Source organism: Carcharhinus amblyrhynchos, chromosome 14 (assembly GCF_965287045.1).
Source record: "Carcharhinus amblyrhynchos chromosome 14, sCarAmb.v2.hapA, whole genome shotgun sequence".
Classification (NCBI taxonomy): Eukaryota; Metazoa; Chordata; class Chondrichthyes; order Carcharhiniformes; family Carcharhinidae; genus Carcharhinus; species Carcharhinus amblyrhynchos.
This window is the reverse complement of record NC_137337.1, coordinates 8796697-8818996: the sequence shown is the minus strand read 5'-3', so window position 1 is coordinate 8818996 and position 22300 is coordinate 8796697. Positions and strand designations below refer to the sequence as shown.

Sequence of the window (22300 nt, the reverse complement as noted above, 5' to 3'; positions counted from 1 at the left end):
GATGCACATGTAACAAAAATGAAAAGGTCATGTATGGGGAAAGGACAGGTGATAACTGAAGAGAGCCAAAAGCTATGAGATCTTGCAAGTACCAGAAATCTGAACGAAAAGCAGCAGTTCTGGAAATACTCACTTGAAGCGGTTGTGGAGGGAAATCAAATCAATGGTTTGTGTCTGTGGACATTCGGGGTGGATTTTACCAGCACGTCCACCCGAGGTTTGTATGATCCCACCCGAGGCCAATGGAGAATGTCGTTCTCCGAACCTCACCCGTCCCCGGAATCGGGACGGGAGTGCTGGTAAAATTCTGGCCTCATTGTCCAAACCAGCCTTGCCTGAGAGAGGAGACACAAACGCTGTGGCCGTACCCCACAGTAACTCCCCAAAGCCTGGTCTGCCATCGACAAGTCAGGAGTGTGAAGGAATACTCCCCACTTGCCTGGATGGGTGCAGCTCCAATAACCCCGTGCAGCAATACGCAATGATTCTGAGCTGGCTGCTAATGACATCGAGCCAGTCTTCCAGCACTGGGTTACGGTGATTTACCACTTGATGTGTTGCAGTTTAGGGACTGCATTTAATCACATGTGAATATCTGAGATGTAATGAATAATCCCCAACTTAAAATTGGAAAACAAACGTTTAGATAAATATCATAGGCAGGCCAGACACTTTTATGGTCATACAATAGTAAAGGTTTATTCCCAGGGAACATTAACATTCGCAATAAAATCTGTGTAGATTTAATTTATTAAAGTATTAGTTTATCTTGTTTTCCTTAAGAAGCAACACATTAAGCATTTTTACTGTATAGTGAGTTAACAGATATGCTGTTTTGAGATCTCGTTTGACTAATGAAAGAATTTAATAGTTTCTCTGTAAAGAAATGTTCCGTAATTTATTGCCTTTCATATCTCTCAGCCTACTACCTATTTTGCCTAGAGGGCTGTTTCCTCCCCACCGCACCCTTGGTCGACACATCGCCAGTGTACTGTCTGGGATATTTTTAGCTCAGGCTCCAGTTAGCCCTGGCCAGAATGAAAATTAGCTGTCCATCAGTCCATCCGAATCAGGAACGGTGGGCAGAACTTAATACCCTCTCCCCGAAGGCAAGACGGATGGTGAGGTGAATGGGGAGGGCGTCTAGCCAGGCAGGAGGTAGGGGGTGCATACCCTGCCACAACTACATCTAGGACTGGAGGTCTTATGGATGATCTTCCCGCAACCCACTGCCAACTGAAGCCCTCAAGCGGGCAATTAACACCCCCTTATGGGCCTCATTTCACCATCTAAGAATAGAACAGCGCAGAAATAGACCCTTTGGCCCTCCAAGCCTATGCCAATCATGATGCTCGCCTAAATTAAAACCCTATGCAGTTACGGAGCCCTCTACCCTTCCATTCATGAATTTGTCAAGATGCCCCTTAAATGCCACTATCATACCCGCCCCCACCACCTCCCTGGGCAGCGCATTCCAGACATTCACCACCCTCAGTGTACAAAAACTTGCCTCGCACATCTCCTCTAAACTTTTCCCCATGCACCTTAAACCTATGTCCCTTAGTACTTGACTGTTCTACCCTAGGAAAGCGCATCTGACTGTCCACTCTGTCCACACCACTCATAATCTTGTAGACCTCTGTCAGGTCACCCCTCAGCCTCCGTCATTCCAGTGAGAACAAATCGAGTTTATCCAGCCTTTCCTCATAGTTAATACCCTCCAGACCAGGCAACACCCTGGTAAACCTCTTCTGTACCCTCTCCAAAGCATCCACATCCTACTGGTAGTGTGGCGACCCAGAATTAAACACAATACTCTAAATGAGGCCTAACTAAGGTTCTGTACAGCTGCAGCACGACCTGCCAATTTTTATACTCAATGCCCCGATCGTTGAAGGCAAGCATGGTACTTACCCTGCAGTGGGCACAAGCTTGCTGTAAGATAGACCCCATTGGGGTTACTTGCGGATTTCTGGGATGGGGGAAGCATCGCTCAAGGACACTCTTGCTGATCATGGGGCCTGGCATTGGGAAGGAGGGAGAGTCAGCGCCCTGCCCTTGCTGCCAACCCTACTTCCTATCTCTCCTCAGCGACCCACAAGCCCTCTCGCCATCCCTTGCCTGTGGTCTGGGTCTCTCACAGGTTTTGGGGCCTCAAGTTGTTGGCAACAGTCAGTTACACCTGAAGGTACTACCCAGTCATGCACAGAGTCCTGACTCTGATTAGCTGGCAGGTATCGGGAGTTGGTGGGATTTTCTTCCCCCATCTTCAGATCCAAGTTAGTACGGAGGTATTGCAGTTACTGCGATTGGCACTTAGTTCAGTGGGCAGTCCCAAAACGCGGACTCTTGTCTGCCCTCCACCAGATGGGTCAGATCCTCTGTCGCCTCCATTAACTGGAATCTCCACAGTGCAGACAAAGGCCAATCGGCCCATCGAGTCTGCACCAATTCTCTCCGACGAAGCATCTTACCCAGGCCAGTAACCCCACATATTTACCCCGCCAGTCCCCCCAACCTATACATCTTGGGACACTTACAGTGACCGATCCACCTAACCTGCACACCCTTGGATTGTGGGAGGAAACTGGAGCTCCCAGAGAAAACCCACACAGATACGGGGAGAACGTGCAGACTCCGCACAGACAGTGACCCAAGCCGGGAATTGAACTCGGGCCCCTGGCGCTGTGTGTTAATCACTCTGCCACACAGAGGGTGAGAGTTTTAGTATAGTCAGCTTCACAAGTTCAGGACTATTCTGGAACAAGCAAAACTAAGTTGCTGGATGGATTCTTCAAAATCACTCCACAAAAATAAACATTGACACAGAATTTTCTGGAACACTGCAACCCACAGCATCCCCTGTTGGTGACACCCCGTATTGCATCCTTCAGCTCAAATATTATTTTGCGACAATATTGCTGGAAGTGAAAGATGATAATATGGCGAGGGTAACAGGGCTTTTGGGACCTCAGTAAGGTGATGGGACCGGAAGGGTATTTCTTTAACCTTTTATTGATAAATACACTGAGTGAGCAACTGAGAGGAAGGTGAATTAGTGACGGTGAATTCAATTCCAAATCAGGTTTAGAAAGAACATTGGAGAGATCATAGAATCCCTGCAGTGCAGTAGGAGGCCACTCATCCCATCGAGTCTGCAGCAACCGCAATGCCACCCAGGCTCTATCCCCGTAACACCATGTAATTACCTTAACTAGTCCCCCTGACACTAAGGGGCAATTTAGCCTGGCCAATCCACCTCAGCCACACATCTTTGGACTGTGGGAGGAAACCAGAGCAAAACAATGCAGACACGGGGAGAATGTGCAGACTCCACACAGACAGGGACTCAAGCCGGGAATTGAACCTGAGTTCCTGGTGCCGTGAGGCGGCAGTGCTAACCACTGTGCTACCGTGCCAAAAGGGAAAAAAGTAATTTGATTCAGACAGAGAGAGAATGCAATGGAAAGAAGAATGTAAGATAAAACATTGAGCATTTCAATCTTGAAATATTTAAAATCTCCAACAATTAACACCCTGTAAGAATGAGACTTCACATATTTTGGGCAAGGGAGCTTGATTGGCAGTGTTTGACAGTTATGCCACTAAAAGATACTTGCACTGTTAAGTGCTAAGGTTAAATTTTAGTTTTGAGTTGAGTGGAGAATTAATGTGCAAATGTGGCAACTTCATGGAAATTATGGTAAGCTAAGGGTGCGATACCATTCTGGGCAAGAGGTGCACAAAATGGCAGCAACTTGTAAAGATTCACGAATCACAATTTCATCATAAGTTACAGAGCAATTTGCACTTTAATAAAAAATGTGACGTTCGCGCACTGTCACTTTATCACAAATTCTGCAGCTGTACTAAAATTAAAATGCAGTCACTAATGAGTGCCTTGTGCTTCCTGTTTGTTTGACATGGGTGGCGTGCTGGCATAATAGTTAGCACTATTGCCTCACAGTGCCAGTGTGCCAGATTCGATTCCCGGCTCGGGTGACTGGCTGCATAGAGTCTGCACATTCTCCCAGTGCCTGCTTGGGTTTCCTCCGGGTGCTCCGGCTTCCTCCCACAGTCCGAAAGACGTGCTGGTTAGGTGCATTGGCCGTGCTAAATGCTCCCTCGGTGCACCCAAACAGGCACCAGAGTGTGGCGACTGGGGGGTTTTCACAGTAACTTCATTGCAGTGTTAATGAAAGCCTACTTGTGATACCAATAAATAAACTTAAACTTCTACTCAACAACATTATATTTTCCTGCGCGGAAGGGTTGTTCACCAAAACTCCATGCCATCTCCATGCCTTTTCCAATATTCTGTGATTCCACCCATGGTTGAAAGCTTAATGTATGCCTTTGGAACCTGTAGATGTAACTGTTCTAATGTCCTCTTCACCAGCCTCACATGTTCTAACCCCCACAAATGTGGGGTCATTCAAAACTCTGCTGGAAAGGGTTTGGACAGAACATATAGAGAGGAACTGTTCCCACTGATGGAATGGGGATGAAGGAATGACATGAGGAAAATCTTTGACCAGGAATTTCCACTCCTTGCCACTGGCAGGATCTTTTGGTCCTACTTGGGAATCTAATGCCTCTTCAGTGGAAAATTTCATTGGCAGGAAGGGTGATGGAAGGGGCTCCATTCACAACCCTTTGTAGTTTCTTGTGGTCTTGGGCAGAATAGGAGCCATACCAAGCTGTGATAAATCCAGAAAGAATGTTTTCTATCACGCACCTGTAAAAGTTGGTGAGAGTCGCAGCAGACATGTTGAATTTCCTTAGCCTTCTGAGGAAGTAGAGACGCTGGTGGGCTTTCTTAACTAATGCATCAAACTGGAGGGGCCAGGAGAGGTTGTTGCAGATCTGGACAGCTAGAAGCTTGAAACTCTGACCCACTTCCACTTCATCCTCGTAGATGTAGACGTGGCCATGTCCTCCAAGACACTCCCTGAAGTCGATAATGATCTCCTTCGATTTACTGACATTGAGGGAGAGATTACTGTCATCACACCAGTTCACCAGATTCTCTATCTGTTTCCTGTACTCCATCTCATCATTGTTTGAGATCCAGCTTACTATGGTGGTGTCACTTCGGACGACCGGAAGATTCTGTTGGCAGGAAGGGCCGGAAAATCTCGGCCCTTGATTTTAAATTCCTCCATGACCTCACACCTACCTCTCTCCAAGATGTGTTCCTGTCCCAGAGCGCCCTTTCCAGTGCTAACACATCCTTCCTGTAATATAGATTCCAGAGCTGCACACAATATTCTAGCTGTGGCCAAACCAATGTTTTATATCGTTCCGGCATAACCTCCCTGCCCTTAACCTCTAAGCCTCGGCTGATAAAGGCAAGTATTCTATTTGTCTTCTTAACCACTTTCTCCACCTGTCTTCCTACCTTAAGGGACTGGTGCACATGCACACAAAGGTCTCTCTGATCCTTGGAGTTTCCCGAGGTCCTGCCGTTCATCGTGAGGTATGGGGTTTCAAACAAGATGAAAAATAACCTCAAAGGTTTCTTTTTTGAGGTGGTTTCCACTTATAGCAATGCTGCTGAAATGTTTTCTTTCTATTTTTAATTATGCCTTCTCTGGGTAACATTTATCTATTTGCCTTCACGCTGCATTATGAATCACTCCTTGGCATTTCAATGACATTTAGCCCAGATTGTTTTGCCTTTATTTTTCTTTTTAACCTCTTATTATTTCTTTTAAAAAAAACCCTTCACTGAACGTAGGAAAGTGATCACTAATAAAGTCTTTTCATTCAAAGAAAGGAAAATGTGCAGCTAATCTGGTGGCATCTGAAAGGGAACATTAGTTTTTTTTCAGCGTTTGAATGCAAGCTTTCATCCATACTGGTGAAAAGGGCATTGTGTGTGTGCTCGCTCTGATGTGGAGATACCAGCACTGGACTGGGGTAAACACAGTAAGAAGTCTCACAACACCAGGTTAAAGTCCAACAGGTTCATTTGGCAGCAAAAACCAAGTGGCTTTTGCTACCAAATCAACCTGTTGGACTTTAACCTGGTGTTGTGGGACTTTTTACTTTGACAGGTTGAGGGAGCTAGGTCTCTTCTCCCTGGAGAGATGAGGATTGAGAGGCGACCTGATAGAGGTTTACAAAATGTTGAGAGGAATAGATAGGGTGGATTCTCGGAGGCTGTTTCCCAGGGCTGAAATGGTCGCTACGAGAGGACACAGGTTTAAGGTGCTGGGGAGCAGGTACAGAGGAGATGTTAGGGGTAAATTTTTCACTCAGAGGGTGGTGAGTGAGTGGAATCGGCTGCCGTCGGTGGTGGTAGAGGCAAACTCACTTTTAAGAGACTTCTGGATGAGTACATGGGATTTAATGGGATTGAGAGTTATAGATAGGCCTGGTCGGTATGGATATGATCGGCACAATTTGTGGGCCGAAGGGCCTGTTTGTGCTGCAGTGTTCTATGTTCTACTCTGCACAATCTTTCATGTTTAAAAAGGCAATTAGTTAAATGTGGAGGCTGGAAGAGCAAGCGAACAATCATTCCTCTCCCTCCCTCTCTCCTCCCTCCCCAAGCACTCCCCTTCCCCCTGCTCCAAATTGTTCCCTCGCTTCTCCGCCTTTTGGCTAAGCTCAAGGCCGGAATTTCACCACTTGGGGGGTGGGCGAGGCTCGCAGGACAGCATTCTCCATTAGCCTCGAGTGGGATCTTTGATTTGATTTATTATTGTCACGTGTATTAACATACAGTGAAAAGTACTGTTTCTTGCACGCTATTCAGACAAAGCATACTGTTCATAGAGAAGGAAAGGAGACAGTGTAGAATGTAGCGTTACAGTCACAGCTAGGATGTAGGGAAAGATCAGCTTAATGCGAGGTAGGTCCATTCAAAAGTCTGACAGCAGCAGGGAAGAAGCTGTTCTTGAGTCATTTGGTATATGGCCTCAGACTTTTCTATCTTTCTCCCGACGGAAGAAAGTGGAGGAGAGAATGTCCGGGGTGTGTGGGGTCCTTAATTATGCTGGCTGCTTTGCTGAGGCAGTGGGAAGTGTAGACAAAGTCAATGAATGGGAGGCTGGTTATGAGCCTTGAGTAGGCAAAGCAGTAAAACTCTGGTACGAATGTCAGATCAAGCCCAAGATGGGGGTGCAATGCCTCGGCTTGTCAGCTCGGATCTTGGTTGCCTCCCCTGTGGGGATCTTGAATTGGATTCAGTTGGATTTTGAATTTGGTTTTTGGAGTGAGCAAAGCATGAACTGAGGGTTTGCCTGGTCTGGTTTGAGCGTTCACGTTGTAAATTTAAGGATGGAGTACAAAATTTGAAAAAAAAAGGTTGTTCCCCCATCCTGCTGGCTTTCTGACACGGTGGCACTGCTGATTCACAGTGCCGGAGACCCGGGTTCAATTGCCAGCTTGGGTCACTGTCTGTGGAGTGTTTGCACATTCTCCCCGTGTCTGCGTGGGTTTCCTCCGGGTGCTCCACTTTCCTCCCACAGTCTGAAAAACGTGCTGGTTAGGTGCATCAGCCAGGCTAAATTCTCCCCCTCAGTGTACCCGAACAGGCGACTAGGGGATTTTCACAGTAACTTCGTTGCAGTGTTAATGTAATTTGTGACACTAATAAATAAACTTAAACTTTAAATTTTCCTTACTGCCTTTTCATTTGCCCTGCACCTTCAAGGATTGGTGGATGTGCATCATCAGGTGCTCCCCACCCCACCCCCGCACCCACGTTACAATAGGTATAATATTTCAAGGTTTTGGGAAGAGAGTGGGGGCAGGAGTTGGGGGAGGAGAATGTGCCTGGTGGCAGATTTGTGAATACGGTTGAGGGATATAAAGAGGAGGCAGTGAAGAAAGCATATATGGGATTAATTTTGTAAGGAGGACACTAAATACAAAAATGATGAAGTCACACCACACCTACATAGAAACTAGAAGCAGGAGTAGGCCATTTGGCCCTTCCAGCCTCCTGCGCCATTCATTTTGATCATAACTGATCATCAAATTCAATATCCTGATCCCCCTTTCCCCCCCTATCCCTCGATCCCTTTAGCCCCAAGAGCTATACCTAATTTCTTCTTGGAATCACACAACATTTTAGTCTCAACTACATTCTGTGGGAGTGAATTCCACACTTTCACCACCCTCTGGGTGAAGAAATTTCTGCTGACCTCAGTTCTAAAAGGTTTACCCCCCTTATCCTCAAACTATGACCCCTCGTCCTGGATTCCCCCACCGTTGGGAACATTCTTTCTGAATCTACCCTGTCTAACCCTGTTAGGGTTTTATAATCTCTGGCTAGTCCCCCGCTGAGATATTGTGTACAATCCGGGCACCAATCTTTCCGAAGGAAGCGATGGGCCGAATGGTCTCTTTCTGTGCTTTGTGGGTGTATGAATGTGTGAAAAAACATTTATTCCGTGGAATGAGAAATCCAGGCTCTTTATTTTCATTCCTCTTGGTATTTCATTAGTAGAATATTATTACATTGTATATTGCGCATTGTCCCACCGAAGAAAAAGGTTGACATTAAAGCCTGCAGTTAGTATTGGCACTGAATTTGTCTTGGGAGGTTTGTGGAATATAATATTATACGATGAATACAATCTCCAGTTTGCCTTGTGAACGGCAGGAGAATGGAAGGCTCTTTTGCATTCACAATCTGGCAGTTTGCCTCTCTGTCGCTTTCTTTGAGATTAACAGGTGAAGTCCCCTTTTGAAGCATTTCACATTTTTGATCTAGTGGTTGCTACACGAAGCTGACAATAAGATACTGAGTGGCATTTCCGAATCCTGATCAGTGATCCTCAGAAGCGTCAAGCGATGTGATGTTCATATACTAAATGAGGACAATAAGGGTTTCTGTGTCAACCCACGCAGAACCTGTGTTCTGCTGCCCACAACACCACACTTTTCCCTTCTTCACACTTACTTATCACCTGGTCCAACTGCTGGTTCTGACGGGCAGTGTTCATCGAAGTTTTTAGTCAGTTTGCTAGCCGTCAGGTAAAGACAGAAAAGAAGTTCCTTTATTCTTAGCTTAAAGCACTTTGACATGTAGAGCACCCAGTGAATGGTCTGAATGCCATGTGCTTTATCACAAAGTAGGGACCATAAATATTTGACCTAACAGGGGGGCTGTGCTAGTCTTTACTCTCCTCGTGTTCTCCCTCCCATGCTGTTTGACCCCTCGGATTTTGATCCAGTGATAATGGTCAAAGAACAGTACAGCACAGGTCCTTTGGCCCACCAATCCTGCGCCAACACATGACGCCTTTGTAAACTAAAGACCTTTTTGTCTCTTTTTGTCTGTGTCCCTCCATTCCCTGTGTATTCATGTATCTGTCAAGATATCTCTTAAATGTTGCTATTGTATCTGCTTCCACCACCCATTCTGGCAGCGCATTGCAGGCACCCCACTCTGTGTAAAAAAACTTGCCTCTCACATCTCCTTCTAACTTTTTCCCTTTCATTTAAATCCCTATTTACTAATAATTGACATATCTATGCTTAAAGTTTATTTATCAGCGTCATTAGTAGGCCTATATTAACACTGCGATGAAGTTACTGTGAAGATCCCCTAGTCGCCACATTCTGGCACCTGTTCGGGTACACTGAGGGTGAATTTAGCATGGCCAATGCACCCTAACCAGCACGTCTTTCGGACTGTGGGAGGAAACCGGAGTACCCGGAGGAAACCCACGCAGACGGGGGGAGAACATACAAACTCCACACAGACAATGACCTGACCCTGAAATTGAACCCGGGTCCCGGGCACTGTGAGGCAGCAGTGCTAACCACTGTGCCACCCTGGGGAAAATGGCTCTGACTGTCCATTTTATCCATGCCTCTCATGGTTTTGCAAACTTCTCCCAGGTCTCCCCTCAGTTTTCGACGTTGAAATGAAAGGTTTGGTGATACACACCCAAGGAAATCTTCCTGTCTGATACCAGACAGGGAGAGATAAACTCAATACAGGAGTGCATTCTGCAAAGTCATACTTAACTGAATCAGGATAGGGCTAATGAGTTACAATCTACCTCTCCTTATTGAATATGCAGGCTGGTGCCGGGGATGGGGGGACTATAATAACTCCATGGAGGCAAAAGTCCCATCACCAAGTTACTTTATTTACACCATACATCTGTACACAGCCAGCTCTCCAGTTGCTCCCTGCAGGCTGGGAGTCTGACACACCCGCTTTAAATAAGGAGGACGAGGCTCCCTGATTTAACCATCAATTAGGACCCATCAGGTAGTTCATACTCTAGCAAGACAACCTCATTTGCCTGGCTGAAGTCATCACAGGGACTGATGTGTGAGGAGAGATCGACTAAGTTAAGGTCGTTTTTGCTATGGTTCAGACGAGTGAGGGGGGATCTCATAGAGACTTGTAAAATTCAAACAAAACTAGACAGGGAGAATGGTGGGGGAGTTCAGAACAGTCTGAGGATTCAGGGTAGACCATTTAGGACGGAGGTGAGGAGTCATTTCTTCACCCAGAGAGTGGTGAGCCTGTGGAATTCATTACCACAGGAAATAGTTGATAGCAAATGTCTTCAATTGAATGTATTCAAGAGTTGGCTGGATATAACGCTTGGGATGAATGAGATCAAAGGTTATGGGGAGAAAGCAGGATTAGGCTATTGAGTTGGGCCACCAGCCATGATCGTAATGAATGGCGGAGCATAGAACATAGAACATAGAACATTACAGCGCGGAACAGGCCCTTCGGCCCACAATGTTGCGCCGACTAGTCTTATTTTTAAAAAAAAAACATTGACCCACTAATCTAAACCAATCCCTTTTCGTCCATAAACCTATCCACCAATCTCTTAAACGCCCCCAAACTTGGCGCATTTACAACTGCAGCAGGCAGGGCATTCCAGTCCCTCACCACCCTCTGGGTAAAGAACCTGCCCCTGACATCCGTCCTATAACTACCCCCCCTTAATTTAAAGCCATGCCCCCTCATGCTAGCTTTCTCCATCCGAGGAAACAGGCTATCACCATCCACCCTATCTAAACCTCTAATCATCTTATATGTTTCTATAAGATCCCCTCTTAGCCGCCTTCTTTCCAGCGAAAACAACCCCAAATCCCTCAGTCTCTCCTCATAGGACCTCCCCTGCATACCAGGCAACATCCTGGTAAACCTCCTCTGCACCCTCTCCAAAGCCTCCACATCCTTCCTGTAATGTGGGGACCAGAACTGCACACAGTACTCCAAGTGCGGCCGCACCAGAGTTGTGTACAGTTGCAACATGACACTGCAACTCCTAAATTCAATCCCCCTACCAATAAATGCCAAGACACCGTACGCCTTCTTAACAACCTTATCTACTTGATTCCCAACTTTCAGGGATCTATGTACACATACACCTAGATCCCTCTGCTCCTCCACTCTATTCAAAGTCCTCCCGTTAGCCCTATACTCAACACATCTGTTATTCCTACCGAAATGGATTACCTCACACTTCTCCGCATTAAACTCCATCCGCCACCTCGCGGCCCAGCTCTGCAACCTGTCCAAGTCACCCTGCAAACTTCGACACCCTTCCTCACAATCTACCACACCTCCGACTTTGGTGTCATCAGCAAACTTACTAATCCACCCAACTATACCCTCATCCAGATCATTAATAAAGATTACAAACAGCAGTGGCCCCAAAACAGATCCCTGAGGCACACCACTCGTAACCGAACTCCATGATGAATAATTACCATCAACCACCACCCTCTGTCTCCTATCTGCTAACCAATTCCTGATCCAAGTACCTAAATTACCACCAATCCCATACATCTGCATTTTCTGCAGAAGCATACCATGGTGAACCTTATCAAACGCCTTACTAAAATCCATATATACCACGTCTACTGCCTTACCCCTATCCACCTCTTTGGTCACCTTCTCAAAGAACTCAATAAGGTTAGTAAGGCACGACCTTCCCGCTACAAAACCATGCTGACTATCTCTAATCAATTCATTACAGGTTCGGAGCAGGTTCGAAGGGCCAAATGGTCTCCTCCTGCTCCTATCTTCTATGTTTCTACAGAAGGTCCAGGGTTTGAAATAGACCTTAACATTTTGGGGAGACACTAATTCCCTAATTAGCTTCTGATCTCATCTTCTGGAGCAATTTCAGCCCAATTAATTATCCTATTTATAACACCGGTCACCCCTACATGCAAGCAGTTGTACTTTTAATTGCGCAGCGTGTAATTGTAGTAAAGAAAACTCTCCCTTGTACACTTTCATAATCTATTGTGGTGCTCCCAGACGTTACAAACAAAGCGGGATTGTGATGAAGAACGTAACTATTTTTGGGTTGTTCTAATAATACCTGCAGCTGATCTGTGTGTGGCAGGAGGATCGCTGCTGGATTCTGATGTTCCACCACTCAAACATACAAAATGAGTAAATATGAAAGTGAGGCAAAGGGTTCACAACTGCCAAGGTTTCTGCGTGTTAGGATTTTTCACACCGATGACAAGTTGGGGTCAATTTTTTTTTTCCGATTAGCTGCCTGCAGAACACTTGATATTCAGGAGAGGGATCTGTCCAGTTGCATCAGGACATAGAAGGCGGCTTAGGCCATTCAGCCCATGAAGCCTGTCCTATCATTCAGTTAGATCACGGCTGGTCATCGACTACAGTGCCACTTTCCTGTACTGTTCTTGTAACCCTTGAGGTCCTTAGTCTCCAAAACTTTATTGATTTCCCTTTCAAACATGCTCAGTAGTTAAGCTTGATTTTTGATTTATTATTGGCACATGTAATGGGATACAGTGAAAAGTATTGTTTCTTGCGCGCCATTCAGACAAAGCATACCGTTGATAGAGTATGGTGAGGAGATGTCGGCATTGGACTGGGGTGGGCACGGTGAGAAGTCTCACAACACCAAGTTAAAGTCCAACAAGTTTATTTGGTATCACGAGCTTTCGGAGCGCTGCTCCTCCATCAGGAGAGAGTGGGAAGTAGGGAGGATGTAGTGGGGTGGGAACTGTGGGGTGGGAGAGGTGGGGGGGTGGGGTGAGGGGAGGTGGGGATAGGGGGAAGTGGTGGGGGGGGGTGAGGGCTGGGATGGGGGAGAGGTGGGGTTGGGATGGGAGGGGCTGGGGGGGGTGGGCTGAGAGAAGGGGTGGAGGGTGGGCTGGTGGAAGTTGAGGAGCTGGATGATGTTGTGGGGGTGGAGATGGTAGGGTGGGGGATGGGGTGTGGAAGGTGAAGTGGGGAGATGGGGTGGGGGGAAGTGGGGTTGGGAGAGGGGTGGGAGTGAGGTGGGGAATGGGGTGGGTGGGGGAGTGGGGTGAGGATGGGGTGGAGGAGGTGGGGTTGGGATGAGAGAGGTGGGGGGGGTGGGGTGAGCGAAGTGGTAGAGGGTGGGGTGGTGGAAGTTGAGGAGCTGGATGATGGCGTGGGGGTAGGTGGGGGTGGTGGGATGGGGTGTGGAGGGTGAAGTGGGGAGACGGGGTGGGGTGAAGTGGGGAGACGGGGTGGGGTGAAGTGGGGAGACGGGGTGGGGTGAAGTGGGGAGACGGGGTGGGGGGAAGTGGGGAGACGGGGTGGGGGGAAGTGGGGAGACGGGGTGGGGGGAAGTGGGGAGACGGGGTGGGGTGAAGTGGGGAGACGGGGTGGGGTGAAGTGGGGAGACGGGGTGGGGTGAAGTGGGGAGACGGGGTGGGGGGAAGTGGGGAGACGGGGTGGGGGGAAGTGGGGAGACGGGGTGGGGGGAAGTGGGGTTGGAAGGGGGGTGGGAGCGAGGTGGAGATGGTGTGGAGGGAGGTGGGGCAGTGGGGTGAGGAAGAGGTGGAGGAGGTGAGGAGTGGGGCGGGAGAGGTGAGGGTGGGGGGGGGGACATTGGGGGTGGGATGGGATGGGGTGGGGGGGATGGTTTGGCCTAGGTTTCGCCTGCCCCGTTGTAACATCACGGAGAACTTGGAGCAGGCGGGGAGGCGACTGGGAAGGCCATTGAGGAATTTTCACCCCCCCCCCCCCCATTTCCCCCCACCCATGGCCTACAAACCCCTTAACAGGAAGGTAAAAGTCTGCTCACGGCCTATTGACAGTTTTGATCAGAAGATACATTTGCTCTGCATTATTTTTGGTTCTGTATCACCAGTAGCCACTTGTGTCCAGCTAACTTCGAGGATAATACTCTTGGTTCTGGTGTCACTTATTTAGCATTGTCATTGTTACTGCAATAATATTGCCTCCATGTTGGTTTTCCCAAGTCACTGACGAACCGTTTTATTTCTTTCCCTCCAACCCCCACCCCCACCCCCCCGTCCACTTTCCCCTCCCCCTCCCCCGTGCTCCATGCAGCCAGGGAAGACAACTCCGCCACCTTCCGAGGATCCGAGTACTTCTGCTACGACCTGTCCCAGAACCCTATCCAGAGCAGCAGCGACGAGATCACCTTGTCCTTCAAGACCTGGCAGCGGAATGGGCTGATCCTGCACACAGGGAAGTCAGCTGACTATGTAAACCTAGCGCTGAAAGATGGAGCTGTTTCTCTAGTCATTAACCTGGGATCGGGTGCTTTTGAGGCGTTGGTTGAACCAGTAAATGGGAAGTTCAATGACAACGCCTGGCACGATGTCAAAGTGACACGCAATCTGCGACAGGTAATAGTGGAGGCGGTCGCTGAAACGCTGCTAAGTAACAAAAAAAAGGTCAAAATGTAGGCAGGGCGAGGAGAAATAAAATGCACTGGTCATGTTCATGGATAAAGCAAAAAGACAATGCAGGTCAAAGCTAACAGATCTGATTACGCTCCCCCCCCACCACGTCCCCCAAAATTTCCCGTGCCTTGAGAGAAAAAAAACTTTGCTGATGGTTTCTTCATTTACGTTTCATTTTTTTTTGTTTGGTTTCCTTTTATTCTCTCCATCCTCAGTTTCAGTTTGTCCGGTGTCCTATCCTTGGAACTCCTGGGTGGGGGCCTTCGTTGGTTCGATCTTTTCGTTCTCTCGGTTCTGTTGGTTCTCTCGCTCCCCCATCCCCATCCCCGCCACTTCTTTTCCAGTTACTCTGTGACGCTCTCCTTTATGATTTACTGGTTTGGTTGATTTAGCCATTTTCATTGACTTAACCGAGGCTTAGTTTCTGGGGAGTGTTTGTGAACTTGAGTGTTCCGTGTGGCTGGCTGGCTGGCTGGCTACATTCCTTTTCTTTCTGTCTGTGTACGTGAGAGTCGTTTTAGCTCAGACCAGGGCACTAATTGCCCTGGCGTTGACCCATTCACTTTATCGCTTCCTCAAGCAGACGCCCGTGCCAGGGGCCCGTGACTTTTCTTGATGGCTTAAGAAAACCAAACTCCCCTGTTAATAATAACTTTGCCCCACCCAAGTTCCCAGGACTCTGAAATGTCTTCTGCAGGAGTACTTCAAGACATCAAACCATTTCTTATTACTGCATGATAGTACTGCTGCTGAAGTGTAATGTTTCCTTCCAGTGGTTAAATGTAGGGTGCTCTTCTTGCCTTCACTGACTTGCGTTTCCAATAATAGGATTTTGTGTTAGTTTTCCAAAAATACTTTTGGTGCAGTCGGAAAAGCGGGTGGGAGAGGGGCATCGTCATTTGCTTTTAAGTAACAAGCACCTTTTTTTTCTGGGAGCAATGTTGTTCTAAAATAGGCCTAAACAGTTTCCGAAAGAACCCCTCCCCACTATGGTTCACAAGGTGTGTACGTCGATGATAGCACTAAAACACGAAGGAAAATTAGCCTCAGGTTCCACTTCAAGGTTAAATAAAGCTCGGCTTGTGGTAATGGTAATGTCTCTGAGCCGGTGTGTGAAAATAAGCTTACTCTCCTCGACTTAAAAAAATTAAAAGAAGTCACGGATAAATTGCAGAGAAAAAGCTGTTGAGAAACCTTTTTACTCGTTTTTTTGGTCTGCTTTGGTCCTGTAGAGTTTGTTTGCATCTTCTCTCTATATGTCGATGACACGCTTTTAGAAAAAGAACTAACACTAATCATTCATGGAATGTGTCATTTTACTAACCGTTACCTAACCAACTAATGTACTAACACCCTAAATATCATCATGTTTTATTTTAAGTAACAATCGTTCTGTTCACAATTTTTAATTTGCTTTCTTCCCCTTTTCCTCAAAGCACTCAGGCATTGGACACGCTATGGTAAACAAACTACATTGTCTGGTAGATATCATTCTTATTGTCTCTTTTTTTGGGTTTGCCGTGTGTTCCCTCTTTCCCCTCCTTTTTTTTTTGTTCATTGTAGACACCATTACAATGAGGAAATGGGGTTGGTATTTCACTGCTTACTTCAGTCACATTGTTCTCTTTCTCCTTGTTCCCTGGTTTCTTTTCTTCCCGCCACGCTTTGTTTGTTTTTTGTTTTGGTTTTGTTTCTTCTTGATTTTCCTGATTTTTGTTTTGATTCTCTTCACTCTACCAAATACTGAGTTCAGACCATCGTAGGGCCGAGACAACAAAAGCCTCCGCTGCCTCTTGGGCAGAGGTCGTTTGGCGAACTGGCAGGAGCTCAGGCGTCCCTGAGAATGGGCGCTGCCAGTTTCTTTCCGGACATAGTGCATGGCATGACGAAAGTTCAAAACCTCAGTGCGACCAGAAAAGAAATTTAACAAAAAAAAAAGACGCCCAGACAATCAAATTCCATCCGACATCTTGCCTCCTTAACCTATTTCCACTAACATGTCTCTTGTTAACTTTCCTCTTCCTTCTCTCCCCTTGCACACCTTCCTGTCCCCATCGCATACACACCACACCCTCCGCCCACCCACCCCCTTCCCCTTCTCCCACCCCCGCCCACCCTTTCATGTGTTTATCTGCATGCAAAGTGAAATCAATGCTGCTGTAGTCTACCTTCGTGTTTCATGGCTTTCATTTGTCTCTTTCTTCCGTTTGCATGAGGGTGTCGAGTTCTGACACGTGCATGGTTTCTTTTGGGTTTCCTTTTGGATTTTTTTTTATTATTATTTCCCTTTTCATTATTTTTTTTCTTGGAAAAGTTTTTTTCTTAAGAACGAGGTGATGCAGCTGGCTCACAGTTGATGAAGTTGGTGATTTTTTCATGATTGAGCTTTGACTCATCCCATGTGCATTCATGCAGTAGACGGTAAGAACTCTCTCCTGATGCATGCTTGTCAGTGTTGAGACGGGAATAAAGCGGGGAAAGAGAGTCTGTTTTTTTTTAAGAAAGAAAATTTAAAAAGCACATTTTGTTTTTGGCCGATTTTCAAATTCGCCAAGTTCTTTTTTCGTTGTTGGAAGAGTTAAATTGGCATCAAAAGAGATAGTTCCATTTTCTCGCCTGGATATGACACTAGGTCCCACCTCGTATCCACCCCCCCCCACCTCCCCACCTTTTTCTTCAAACAAAAAAAGTTTGGAACCAAATCATTCACGGATTAGCTGCGAGACGTACCGACAGCAAGCATGAGATGAAAGTATCCATGCTGCTGTGTGTAAACACAGACCAGAAAATGGGACTTCCGAGTATTCACTCGAAGGTTAGGCTCAAAACGCAAACCTCAAACAAGCGCCAGGACTTTTTTTTTTGAAAAAGGATAATAATAAACGCAGGCAGGTGCCAGGCAGCACAATGTGTAAAGGTCACTGTTGGCCATTTTCTCTTCATTATCTCCTGTGAATAGGTCACTATTTCAGTGGACGGCATCCTCACCACCACGGGCTACACCCAGGAAGACTACACCATGCTGGGATCTGATGACTTCTTCTACGTGGGCGGAAGTCCTAGCACGGCGGACCTGCCTGGCTCCCCTGTCAGCAACAACTTCATGGGATGCCTCCGAGAGGTAGGGGTCAGCTGGTTCGATCTACTGTCTGCTCTTGGCTTTGACGATGACAGGTTGGATTGAGTTTACAGGGGCGGGCTGTTGCCAACACACCCCAGATGAGCCTCCTCCCACCTCCTCACCTCATTTCATCCCAACAACATAAACTCCTGGTCCGTCCTAGAGTCATGGAAGCCGAGAGTGCAGAAGGAGGCCGCTTAGCCCATTGAGCCTGCACAGGCAACCATCCCACCCAAGGCCTATCCCCTCAACACTGTATATCCACCCTGCTAATCCCTCTGAAACTAGCATGGCCAATCAACCTAACCCGCACATCTTTGGACTGTGGGAGGAATCCGGAGCACCCGGAGGAAACCATGCAGGCATGGGGAGAATGTGCAGGCTCTGCACAAACAGTGACCCAAACCAGGAATTGAACCCAGTTTTCCCTCATGTGTATCTTTAGATTCCACTTAAATGCACCTATGCTATTGGGGCCTTGTCTATTCCATGTGGTAGCAAGTCCTATTCTCTGGGGAAAGGGGCGTCCCTTAACTTTTTACTGGAATTATTGGTGACTATCTTACATTGAAGAGCTGAGTTTTGGATCTCTGACAAGGAACATGTCTACATCTTAAGGGAGGCAGTGGCGTAGTGGTATTGTCAATAATCCAGAGACCCAGGGCGCGATCTGGGGACCCAGTTTCAAATCCCACCATGGTAGATGGTGAAACTTGAAACCAATGAAAAGAAAATTTTGGAATGTTGACCATGTAACCACTGTTGTAGAAAACCTTCCTGGCTCATTAATGTCTTTTAGAGGGCAGGAGGGTTTAAATGACCAAAGGGAATGGTCAGGGGTGAAGTAAAGAAGGAAAAGATGTGCTTGGATAAGGTGTGAGTTTCTGGGTGACAGCTGCCTGCTTATAAAGTGTTCCGATACAGAGGTTGGTCCCCTTTTGCGAAGCCATGCCAAATCCCCCAAAGAGAATACCTCACTTTGTAATCTGTTAAAAATGTTTGGGGAGGTGTTAACTGTTCTTCGTTAATGTTTAGAGGTTAATTAATAGAAATACCTGACACTCACTTTCAATGAACAATTAATGATTTATTTATTTAACTAACAGGGAACTTCCACTAAACAAGTAACAGACCGATTAAAATAAAATTCTCCGAGAATGCTGTTCAAATAAATACAAGGACCATCCATTAACAACAAAAAAATAACAGAATTCAGTCACTCTTAAATATACAATCAGGTTTTGTGCCTTTGGAAACATTTGGAGTTCTTCTGTTGATTCTGCTGTCTGTGAGCTCTTTCTGATTTGGTACCCTTCGTTAGATAGATGGAAAGTTCTTTAAGAGATCTTTGAAGTTGGCAGAGAGCTGCTCTTTCTCTCTCTAGGCTTTGAGAGGTGGCACTTCTTCACTTGAACTGCAGGCAGGCAGTTATAACTCATCATAACTGTGATGACCTATCAATTTTCCTGCAACAGGATTGGTCTGGTGATGTCAATAGCAACAAATTCAAATTTGATAGGTTCCTTGTTAGCTGAGTGCCTTCTTTAAACTGATAGGCTGAATTCAGACACCTGCAAAGCCTGTTACCAAAACAACCCTGATGCTTGGTCTTTGCTACAAATGTTGCAGTCTGTGTATCCTATATGCACCTGCATTTTAAGCCTCCAAAATGAGCTTTTAAAGAGACCACACTTCAACTTTGCAACAAAAGCAAAGGAATAAAGTTTATTTATTATTGTCACAAGTCGGCTTCCATTAACACCGCAATGAACTTATTGTGAAAATCCCCTAGTCGCCTCACTCTGGCGCCTGTTCAGGAAATTAGCATGGCCAATTCTCCTAACTAGCACATCTTTTGGACTGTGAGAGGAAACTGGAGCACCCAGGGGAAACCCACGCAGACACGTGGAGAACATGCAGACTCCGCACCGACAGTGACCCAAAGCCGGGAATCGAGCCAGGCCCCTGGTGCTGTGAGGCACCACTGTGCCCTGTGCCACCTGTAAGGAAAGCAGAACCAGCAAAACAATATCGTGAATGAACCAGAGGTGGTAGTTATGATCTAAAATTGTTGAACTCAATGTTGAATGTCACGCTGAAATGTTGTTTCTTAACCTTGGATTGAGACTGGATTGACTGTTCATTGCATGGTGAACGAACAGTCAAAGAGTTAGGAAAAGGTCTGAAGTCTTTTCACATCCACCTCAAGCTGCAGCAACCGTAGGAAAGAAGCACATGTTTTGTATTCAATGTGTTCTGCAATAACCTTGATTTAATTTATTATTGTCACATGTATTAGTATACAGTGAAAAGTATTGTTTCTTGTGTGTCATACACACAAAGCATACCATTCATAGAGAAGGAAAGGAGAGCGTGCAGAATGTATTGTCACAGTCATAGCTAGGGTGTAGAGAAAGATCAACTTAATGCAAGGTAAGTCCATTCAAAAGTCTGACAGCAGCAGGGAAGAAGCTGTTCTTGAGTCGGTTGGTGCGTGACCTCAGACTTTTGTATCTTTTTCCTGATGAAAGAAGGTGGAAGAAAGAATGTCTGACTTGTGTGGGGTCCTTAATTATGCTGGCTGCTTTGCTGAGGCAGTGGGAACTGTAGACAGAGTCAGTGGATGGGAGAACATAAGAACATAAGAAATAGGAGCAGGAGTAGGCCATCCAGCCCTTCGAGCCTGCCCCGCCATTCAATAAGATCATGACTGATCTGTCGTGGCTCAGTTCCACATTCCCGCCCTCTCCCCATAACCCTTAATCCCCTCTCTTATCAAAAACCCATCAACCCGTGTCTTAAAAATATTTAGCGAGGCAGCCGCCACCACTTCAATGGGCAGAGAATCCCAGAGATTCACCACCCTTTGAGTGAAGAAGTTCCTCCTCAACTCCGTTCTAAACCGCACCCCCTTTATCTTGAGGCTGTGCCCCCTAGTCCTACTGTCCTTTCTGAGCGGGAAGAGTCTCTCCACCTCTATCTTATCCATCCCATTCATCATCTTATATGCCTCAATGAGATCTGGCTGGTTTGTATGATGGATTGGGATACACTCATGAACTCTTGTAGTGTCTTGCTGTCTTGGGCAGAGCAGGAGCCCATACCAAGCTGTGACTTGGTCAAAGGCAGACTCACGGGTTCCTTTGATAAGACAAGTTGCAGACAGCTCCTTCTCCAGAGCTCAACATGGGGACAAAGTGAAGGAATTGGAGACGGATCAAAGCACTTGAGCCCCTGACAGCGTTCCACTCGCTGCCAAAGGGTTGACCTCATCACTGAGATTGTCAGGCTGAGAGTCAAAACTGATACTGGGGCAAAACGCAACGTCTTGTCGAAATGGCTGCTAAAGAAAGTCGTGCCCTGTGCTGCACTCAATTCTTCCAATAAAGTGAATCCTGTAGTAGGTTAGGTGGACTAGGAACCATGATAAGTTACTGCTCAGTGTTCCAAGATGAGATGGATTAGCCATGGGAAATTTGTGGGCTTATGGGATATGGGGTGGGTGGGGGACTAGGAGGCTGGATAAGATGCTCTTATATCCAGGGAAGAAGCTGTTCTTGAGTTGGTTGGTATTTGTCCTCTGAGTTTTGTTTTTTTAAAGTAAAGTTGATTTATTAGTGGTGTGTAGGCTTACATTCACACTGCAATGAAGTTACTGCGAAAATCCCCTTGTCGCCACACTCCGTCGCCTGTTCAGGTACACTGAGGGAAAATTTAGCATGGCCAATACACCTAACCAGCACCTAACAGACAGCGGGAGGAAATCAGAATATCTGGGGGAAACCCACACGGACAGTGACCCAAGCCAGGAATCGAACCTACGTCCCTGGTGCTGTGAAGCAGCAGTGCTAACCACTGTGCCACCATGCCGCCCCTGTATCTGTTTGTATCTTTTTCCTGTTGGAAGATGGCGGAAGAGAGAATGACCAGGGGTCCTCGGTTATACTTCTAAATATATTACTATTGGCCACACCAGAGCCAACATGACCAATGCCAAGGTTTTCAGCAGCTTGGATGAAAAATGTGCATTTTGGCGAATCTTGCTTGATGAAGAATCCTTGAAGCTCACAACTTTCATGTCTCCAGCAGCCAGATACAGGTTCCTGTCAATGTCCAACTGTAATTCTATTGACAATGAGGTCTTCCAAAGGTCCAGGGAATAGCTGTTTGCTGGGCAGCCTTGTGAAATCATCGTTGATGATATGCTTCTTTGGGGATGCACAGTGCAGGAGGATGACGAATGTCTGTGCTTGCTGCTTGACACAATCAGAATCATACAGTTGGAGCTCAGCCCTGCTGAATGTACGTTCAGAGTCAGTGAGGTCCCCTATGTTGGCCGTGCGCTGATGGCGTGATGCCAGGCCCAGACAAGGCAAAGGCCATACAGCGGATATCCATCCCCAATGACAAAACATGTGCCGCAGTCTCTCCTCAACGTGAGAAATCACCCATCAAAGCTCATTCCTTGCTAAAACAAAGGAACTGCACCCCTCCATCAACCTCTCCACC

General features: G+C 46.7%; 1 protein-coding gene across 25 annotated transcripts in view; it reads left to right on the top strand.

Moving 5' to 3' along the window:
* The window catches only part of nrxn3a (neurexin 3a), a 1599218-nt gene that overhangs the window by 423448 nt on the left and 1153470 nt on the right, over positions 1-22300 (top strand). For 12 of the 25 annotated variants that reach the window (XR_013888541.1, XR_013888540.1, XM_080202233.1 and 9 more), the window contains 3 exons: positions 14312-14613; positions 16107-16151; positions 17630-17791. Coding sequence is in view for 23 of the 25 variants with exons in the window: in XM_080202233.1 (XP_080058359.1) it covers positions 14312-14613; positions 16107-16151; positions 17630-17791 (509 nt within the window). In the remaining 2 variants the exon portion in view is untranslated. The remainder of the gene's footprint in view (positions 1-14311; positions 14614-16106; positions 16152-17629; positions 17792-22300) is intronic. The other 13 variants (XM_080202257.1, XM_080202243.1, XM_080202236.1 and 10 more) reach the window with 2 other exon arrangements.